The sequence below is a fragment of the Echinococcus granulosus genome (assembly GCF_000524195.1).
Source record: "Echinococcus granulosus chromosome Unknown EG_S00177, whole genome shotgun sequence".
In the NCBI taxonomy this organism is placed as follows: Eukaryota; Metazoa; Platyhelminthes; class Cestoda; order Cyclophyllidea; family Taeniidae; genus Echinococcus; species Echinococcus granulosus.
The window spans coordinates 124,711-133,942 of record NW_020170557.1 but is presented as its reverse complement, the minus strand read 5'-3'; the positions used below and the strand labels follow the sequence as shown (position 1 = coordinate 133,942).

At 38.9% G+C, this 9,232-nt stretch overlaps 2 protein-coding genes across 2 annotated transcripts in view; one reads left to right on the top strand and one right to left on the bottom strand. All coding sequences in view use genetic code 11, as the record gives it.

Moving 5' to 3' along the window:
- Positions 1–3,113: 3,113 nt before the first annotated feature.
- EGR_09946 (hypothetical protein) lies at positions 3,114–5,247 on the bottom strand (the record flags this gene model as incomplete). The annotated part of the gene is made up of 2 exons (XM_024499195.1): positions 3,114–3,164; positions 5,188–5,247. The coding sequence occupies 2 exons, from the start codon at positions 5,245–5,247 to the stop codon at positions 3,114–3,116; spliced, it is 111 nt and encodes a 36-aa protein (XP_024346401.1).
- Positions 5,248–8,764: 3,517 nt separating this feature from the next.
- EGR_09945 (hypothetical protein) overlaps positions 8,765–9,232 on the top strand; it is a gene marked incomplete at both ends in the record, with an annotated part of 3,726 nt that continues 3,258 nt past the window's right edge. Inside the window, one exon of the mRNA XM_024499194.1 lies at positions 8,765–8,952. Coding sequence (XP_024346400.1) covers positions 8,765–8,952 — 188 coding nt within the window. The remainder of the gene's footprint in view (positions 8,953–9,232) is intronic.

Sequence of the window (9,232 nt, the reverse complement as noted above, 5' to 3'; positions counted from 1 at the left end):
CATAAACAAGCTTGTTCTTAATACGCGTTTCCTTATTGAGCTGATTAGGAGGCCTATACATCAGATTTCGGCTTTTCTCTCGTTATTGACAGCAGTTATACTGTTCGTTTGATTATCGTAATGCCACTACTCGCGTTATCAATGAGCAAACTCTATTGTGTATTTTGTGCATTGGTCTGTTAAAAGTTGCTTCTATTTTGGGCTCCCATTCCTCTTAATAATTATGGCTGCTTCTATCGACACTTGAACTATCTCTAATGAAGGGTAGTTTACGGGAGGAATTGAGGGGCATAGGCGTGGCCTCCAGGCATGTGTTTAAGGAAAAGTAGAATTTTTAGCCTAAAGAGCCCTCAAAGGCTAGCGTCTAGTCAAACGACATGTAGAGTCAATACCAAAAACTTGAACCCTATACTTCCCGTGAATAATTATGTCAATGTTCTCTACTGTAAACATTTCTCAGTGCATAGTTGTTACTATACCAAACAATTCACAGTGGCGTTTTGTTTTAGCTAGAGAATGAGCCATAGCGCCATACCTCTTGCAATTAGGTAAACACCGTTAGATTGGTATTAATAAGAGGCTGATATATTCTTTGGCAGTCTTCTGTGAGGAAGTATATGGAGCGCTATAACCCACAATATCAAACTGCCAAGCAAAGACTCTACTCGCCGGTGTCTGTAGCATCGCCGTAAGCATCGTGAGGTCATGACATTTTGTCCTCGTAAATGAACACTGAGATGGGTTGTAAGGGTTGCCGCAAAAGCAAATTCTGCTCCTAATTTCCCAGAACCACCAAAACAAAGCACGTTAATCAAAATTTGTATTTGCTGCATTAGAGATCATAAGTGCAAAGGCAGTGAGGACTGAGGAATGTTTGGCATGCAAGACAGTTAGCAGTCGTCCAAACTGCAGTAAAATTTGAGCAAAATCACATTCTGATAAAAATGTATAGCAAAAGAAGCCTTTTAGAGTTTGCCAAATGTACAGAATTCCATAGCAGAATTGCTTTTTAAGTCCTTATTCCCTTCTATTCTCTCAAATTCTGAGAGTAAATGCAAAAATAGTTTTATTTGTTGCAACATGTCCTCGAAATTTAAGCATTTCTTACCTCTATCGCTTAAAATTATGCAACCTAAACATTTGATATAACTCTATGTGCGGGCAGGGTAGGAAAAGTCTGTAACGAGGCTTGCAGAATGTTCACGGCTAGTGTCGCTTCAGCTGTCAATAGCACTCTAGCAGCACGTGGAACTGGGGCAGATGCCGATGCTAGAAGTCAATTTCAGCCCTTTTATATACATTTGCGACTCAAGATTATCTAAGATCATGTTTTGAATTTATAATCATGGAAATACCGAAGCATTGAACAGTTTCCAACGAATTAATACTGTTAAATGAATAAACACCTCAAATAAAGCAAGGTGCACTAGTTCGAATAATGTGCTGCAAAACCCCTAACAGGCGATTTTTCTGCTCTGGTGCCCATTTATTCCCTCCTTACACTAGTAAACATATGCTTTATATGCTCGCATTGTTGGTTAGAAAATCCTAGAAGACTCAATTTGCTTTTCAGCCTCAATGAAAGCCGCACTGCAGACTAATGAAAATAATTGTACTAATTTCTGTGGCAGTTAACTTGCTTTAAGGACACCAAAAATGGAGTCTGTTATCAACGGTCGAATCTGCAAGACAATGGAGGGGCTAAAATAGCGTTTATAGCAGTGTTCCGTAGAAGGAGGTTTAAAGAATTTGACGACACTAGACTTAGAGAGTTTGATGACAAGCCAATTATTTGTGCAGGCTGAGTACGGTTTAATAATTTAGGCGTGGATTTCTAGTAAGGTGCGCTGCATTTGGGAAAATGCCTTTCAAAATGCCAAGTCATGTGGGAACTGTGACTTGTGCAGGGTGATTTAGAAATCAAAGTTCTGCTACACAAATGGATTTCTTTAAAAAATAAAGCATGCGTATAGAGGACATGAAAACGTAATCAAGTCGCTGGCGTTGATTTGCCATTTGCAGCTCTTAAATATAGGCGTTCGCACTTTCCACGCTTCTTGATTCCTCCAAAATCTGCTTGCTATTCTTACTAACTTCTTTAACAAATGCAAACACTACGCACTTTGCATGAGGAAATATGGCAACGCAAGTAATTTTTGCAACTAGTATTATTTGCTTTGCATCCTACTGCATCGAGCATTCTGTTTAGTCACTCAAATTGTTAGTATTCATGCGGAAAATACATTGCTTATGTATACAAACGCGTTAAGAAGCTACTAACCCTATTCGATATCCTTGTCCTTTAGAGCAGTGTGCTATTTAGCGTCGATTGAGAAGACTAGTTAGACACCTAATTTGTAAAAGAGCTTTTGGATCAGGTTTGCTTAAGAATTTTACCTTAGCACTTCTCTGCCATGAGTCCTCCTGAGATTGCAATAGGAAGACTAGCCAATAAGTCGATTCCTAAATAGTGACAAAACTATGTTCTCATTCTTTAATTTAAGACATTTTATGATTTATGTCTCTCCTCAATGTTTCTTTCATATAGGACACTTAAAAGTGAGGTGATTTGAAAATTGCATGAGCAAAAACGACAAAAGAAAATCACCAAGGGCTAATACAACTGGACATGAGGGAGGCGATGGTAAACGCTTGAGGGCAAGTAGATGATGAAAGAATGAGCTGTAATTGAATTTGATTTAATTCACAGACAGTTGGAAACAGTAACTCAAATAAAATTAGCTTTAAAGAGTAAATAAAATATTTTCAAATTAGGGCATCATATCGCTGGAAAGAGAGAAGAAGAGAGTAGGAGTGTTAGGAGAAATGAACCAAAGATGTAGAGGCGTTTACTTTGGTTAGAAACCCCAAGCATTCATTATCCGCCACCTGATTATATACTAGCCCGACTCGATGTGGCCGAACCTCGAATGGTGTAACGAAAACCGGTAGAATCTAAGTAATGTAGTCGCTGGAGTCACTTTGCCCTTCACGTCTCACCTTTCATCGGGCAAACTTTAAACCAACTACACATTGCACCGCTCACTCGCTAGATATGCACCACTTGCCTAAGGAGGTCCGATCTACAAATCTAGCTATTTTCTACCACTTATTCACCAAACACAGAGGTAGCAGCTAACTGTATCGCAGAGAGCCTGCTGTGACTGCAAAAAAACAAGACAGTCTTTTTGAATTTCTAGAAATTATATAGGGCTACCATATGCCAGGCAGAAAAGTGTTATGACAAACACGGCCGGACTAAATTTTACCATGAAGGAGACCCGTTCAATTTTGCAGGCAGATTCTGCAAGTTCTCTCTGTCGTGGGGCAAAGCAGCATTCTCCGTGATTAAAGCCCCCTCACAAGTTACTTCAATCGCAACAAACGAATATACACTCATCCATCAACCATTCGCCACTACAAAATTCGACTCTACCAATAGATGCTACTGGTTGGATGCGAAAGCGAGGTATGGGGGCTAACAGATGGAATAACTTAGTAAAGACGTGCTTTTATACACCTGCTACAGATTGTGGCCAACCAAAATTATATCCAGCATCTTGTGGCATGTTTTGATGTGTTAACAAGAAGTTTGATAAACGATTGATTGAAGGATTAAACAAGTGAATACCAGGCAAGTTAATAATGTATTTGCACGGAGCCAAAATAATTTTTCTCAATATAATGTAAATTCAGCTTTATGCTTGACTCATATCTCACGGAATTTTGCTAAATTAAATTGATGTATGAATGCATATAGGCTAATAACACAACTTCTTGATAATAAAACAGATGGCCTGTCATCGTGAAAATGGCTGAATGACTTGATGTTTGTAAGGCGGCCATAACCTGAAACTGTATGCTGTTATTCATTTGGCTAAGATTATATTGCTAATATTCCGTATGATTTTTAGATATTTTTTGCATCTTAGAAATGTCGAGAATACAGGATTAGTCGGATTCAAATGAGGTATGCAAATAGTGCTGATGCAGGGAACATCACCTTAATACTATATTGGATACACAGATACTTAGATGAAACTTGAGGCTTCATAAAAATTGCAACATGTAGCTGCAATGAGGAATATCGGAAACACTGGGGGTATTTTCAGCCACTTAACTTCGCTTAGACGCTGTTATTCAAATCATTAGCATTAGAACAAGAGTAACACATACAACTGTGCCGAGACGCTACTAACCCTTTTCGATATCCATGGCCACTGGTGGAGGTGATATTAAGCGTCGACTGAGACGAAAAATTAGTCAACTAATTAGTGACATTGCTTTTGAATCAGACTCGTTGAAGACTCCAGCTTGGTACAGCTCTTGCAATTTGCTGAACACTGTTAAATTGATATTAACAAAAAGAATAGATATTCCTGAGTATTTGTATATTACGAGGTAAATGGAATGCTATTACCCGTTACACTAAACCACCAAGCAAAGACTTCACTCTCTAGTGTCTGTAGTATCGCCTTAAGCATTATGAGTTCGCCTCATTCTGTGCTCGTAAAGGAACAACGAAATGAGTTGCAAGGCTTGCCACAAAAGCATAAACAAGCTTGTTCTTAATACGCGTTTCCTTATTGAGCTGATTAGGAGGCCTATACATCAGATTTCGGCTTTTCTCTCGTTATTGACAGCAGTTATACTGTTCGTTTGATTATCGTAATGCCACTACTCGCGTTATCAATGAGCAAACTCTATTGTGTATTTTGTGCATTGGTCTGTTAAAAGTTGCTTCTATTTTGGGCTCCCATTCCTCTTAATAATTATGGCTGCTTCTATCGACACTTGAACTATCTCTAATGAAGGGTAGTTTACGGGAGGAATTGAGGGGCATAGGCGTGGCCTCCAGGCATGTGTTTAAGGAAAAGTAGAATTTTTAGCCTAAAGAGCCCTCAAAGGCTAGCGTCTAGTCAAACGACATGTAGAGTCAATACCAAAAACTTGAACCCTATACTTCCCGTGAATAATTATGTCAATGTTCTCTACTGTAAACATTTCTCAGTGCATAGTTGTTACTATACCAAACAATTCACAGTGGCGTTTTGTTTTAGCTAGAGAATGAGCCATAGCGCCATACCTCTTGCAATTAGGTAAACACCGTTAGATTGGTATTAATAAGAGGCTGATATATTCTTTGGCAGTCTTCTGTGAGGAAGTATATGGAGCGCTATAACCCACAATATCAAACTGCCAAGCAAAGACTCTACTCGCCGGTGTCTGTAGCATCGCCGTAAGCATCGTGAGGTCATGACATTTTGTCCTCGTAAATGAACACTGAGATGGGTTGTAAGGGTTGCCGCAAAAGCAAATTCTGCTCCTAATTTCCCAGAACCACCAAAACAAAGCACGTTAATCAAAATTTGTATTTGCTGCATTAGAGATCATAAGTGCAAAGGCAGTGAGGACTGAGGAATGTTTGGCATGCAAGACAGTTAGCAGTCGTCCAAACTGCAGTAAAATTTGAGCAAAATCACATTCTGATAAAAATGTATAGCAAAAGAAGCCTTTTAGAGTTTGCCAAATGTACAGAATTCCATAGCAGAATTGCTTTTTAAGTCCTTATTCCCTTCTATTCTCTCAAATTCTGAGAGTAAATGCAAAAATAGTTTTATTTGTTGCAACATGTCCTCGAAATTTAAGCATTTCTTACCTCTATCGCTTAAAATTATGCAACCTAAACATTTGATATAACTCTATGTGCGGGCAGGGTAGGAAAAGTCTGTAACGAGGCTTGCAGAATGTTCACGGCTAGTGTCGCTTCAGCTGTCAATAGCACTCTAGCAGCACGTGGAACTGGGGCAGATGCCGATGCTAGAAGTCAATTTCAGCCCTTTTATATACATTTGCGACTCAAGATTATCTAAGATCATGTTTTGAATTTATAATCATGGAAATACCGAAGCATTGAACAGTTTCCAACGAATTAATACTGTTAAATGAATAAACACCTCAAATAAAGCAAGGTGCACTAGTTCGAATAATGTGCTGCAAAACCCCTAACAGGCGATTTTTCTGCTCTGGTGCCCATTTATTCCCTCCTTACACTAGTAAACATATGCTTTATATGCTCGCATTGTTGGTTAGAAAATCCTAGAAGACTCAATTTGCTTTTCAGCCTCAATGAAAGCCGCACTGCAGACTAATGAAAATAATTGTACTAATTTCTGTGGCAGTTAACTTGCTTTAAGGACACCAAAAATGGAGTCTGTTATCAACGGTCGAATCTGCAAGACAATGGAGGGGCTAAAATAGCGTTTATAGCAGTGTTCCGTAGAAGGAGGTTTAAAGAATTTGACGACACTAGACTTAGAGAGTTTGATGACAAGCCAATTATTTGTGCAGGCTGAGTACGGTTTAATAATTTAGGCGTGGATTTCTAGTAAGGTGCGCTGCATTTGGGAAAATGCCTTTCAAAATGCCAAGTCATGTGGGAACTGTGACTTGTGCAGGGTGATTTAGAAATCAAAGTTCTGCTACACAAATGGATTTCTTTAAAAAATAAAGCATGCGTATAGAGGACATGAAAACGTAATCAAGTCGCTGGCGTTGATTTGCCATTTGCAGCTCTTAAATATAGGCGTTCGCACTTTCCACGCTTCTTGATTCCTCCAAAATCTGCTTGCTATTCTTACTAACTTCTTTAACAAATGCAAACACTACGCACTTTGCATGAGGAAATATGGCAACGCAAGTAATTTTTGCAACTAGTATTATTTGCTTTGCATCCTACTGCATCGAGCATTCTGTTTAGTCACTCAAATTGTTAGTATTCATGCGGAAAATACATTGCTTATGTATACAAACGCGTTAAGAAGCTACTAACCCTATTCGATATCCTTGTCCTTTAGAGCAGTGTGCTATTTAGCGTCGATTGAGAAGACTAGTTAGACACCTAATTTGTAAAAGAGCTTTTGGATCAGGTTTGCTTAAGAATTTTACCTTAGCACTTCTCTGCCATGAGTCCTCCTGAGATTGCAATAGGAAGACTAGCCAATAAGTCGATTCCTAAATAGTGACAAAACTATGTTCTCATTCTTTAATTTAAGACATTTTATGATTTATGTCTCTCCTCAATGTTTCTTTCATATAGGACACTTAAAAGTGAGGTGATTTGAAAATTGCATGAGCAAAAACGACAAAAGAAAATCACCAAGGGCTAATACAACTGGACATGAGGGAGGCGATGGTAAACGCTTGAGGGCAAGTAGATGATGAAAGAATGAGCTGTAATTGAATTTGATTTAATTCACAGACAGTTGGAAACAGTAACTCAAATAAAATTAGCTTTAAAGAGTAAATAAAATATTTTCAAATTAGGGCATCATATCGCTGGAAAGAGAGAAGAAGAGAGTAGGAGTGTTAGGAGAAATGAACCAAAGATGTAGAGGCGTTTACTTTGGTTAGAAACCCCAAGCATTCATTATCCGCCACCTGATTATATACTAGCCCGACTCGATGTGGCCGAACCTCGAATGGTGTAACGAAAACCGGTAGAATCTAAGTAATGTAGTCGCTGGAGTCACTTTGCCCTTCACGTCTCACCTTTCATCGGGCAAACTTTAAACCAACTACACATTGCACCGCTCACTCGCTAGATATGCACCACTTGCCTAAGGAGGTCCGATCTACAAATCTAGCTATTTTCTACCACTTATTCACCAAACACAGAGGTAGCAGCTAACTGTATCGCAGAGAGCCTGCTGTGACTGCAAAAAAACAAGACAGTCTTTTTGAATTTCTAGAAATTATATAGGGCTACCATATGCCAGGCAGAAAAGTGTTATGACAAACACGGCCGGACTAAATTTTACCATGAAGGAGACCCGTTCAATTTTGCAGGCAGATTCTGCAAGTTCTCTCTGTCGTGGGGCAAAGCAGCATTCTCCGTGATTAAAGCCCCCTCACAAGTTACTTCAATCGCAACAAACGAATATACACTCATCCATCAACCATTCGCCACTACAAAATTCGACTCTACCAATAGATGCTACTGGTTGGATGCGAAAGCGAGGTATGGGGGCTAACAGATGGAATAACTTAGTAAAGACGTGCTTTTATACACCTGCTACAGATTGTGGCCAACCAAAATTATATCCAGCATCTTGTGGCATGTTTTGATGTGTTAACAAGAAGTTTGATAAACGATTGATTGAAGGATTAAACAAGTGAATACCAGGCAAGTTAATAATGTATTTGCACGGAGCCAAAATAATTTTTCTCAATATAATGTAAATTCAGCTTTATGCTTGACTCATATCTCACGGAATTTTGCTAAATTAAATTGATGTATGAATGCATATAGGCTAATAACACAACTTCTTGATAATAAAACAGATGGCCTGTCATCGTGAAAATGGCTGAATGACTTGATGTTTGTAAGGCGGCCATAACCTGAAACTGTATGCTGTTATTCATTTGGCTAAGATTATATTGCTAATATTCCGTATGATTTTTAGATATTTTTTGCATCTTAGAAATGTCGAGAATACAGGATTAGTCGGATTCAAATGAGGTATGCAAATAGTGCTGATGCAGGGAACATCACCTTAATACTATATTGGATACACAGATACTTAGATGAAACTTGAGGCTTCATAAAAATTGCAACATGTAGCTGCAATGAGGAATATCGGAAACACTGGGGGTATTTTCAGCCACTTAACTTCGCTTAGACGCTGTTATTCAAATCATTAGCATTAGAACAAGAGTAACACATACAACTGTGCCGAGACGCTACTAACCCTTTTCGATATCCATGGCCACTGGTGGAGGTGATATTAAGCGTCGACTGAGACGAAAAATTAGTCAACTAATTAGTGACATTGCTTTTGAATCAGACTCGTTGAAGACTCCAGCTTGGTACAGCTCTTGCAATTTGCTGAACACTGTTAAATTGATATTAACAAAAAGAATAGATATTCCTGAGTATTTGTATATTACGAGGTAAATGGAATGCTATTACCCGTTACACTAAACCACCAAGCAAAGACTTCACTCTCTAGTGTCTGTAGTATCGCCTTAAGCATTATGAGTTCGCCTCATTCTGTGCTCGTAAAGGAACAACGAAATGAGTTGCAAGGCTTGCCACAAAAGCAAATTCTCCTCCCAAATTTACAGAGCCACCGAAACAAAGCAGAAATGCACAATAAATCCGCGTTAATCAAATCTTGTGTGCGTTCCATTCGAGACCACATGTGCAAAGGCACTGAGGACTGCGGCATAA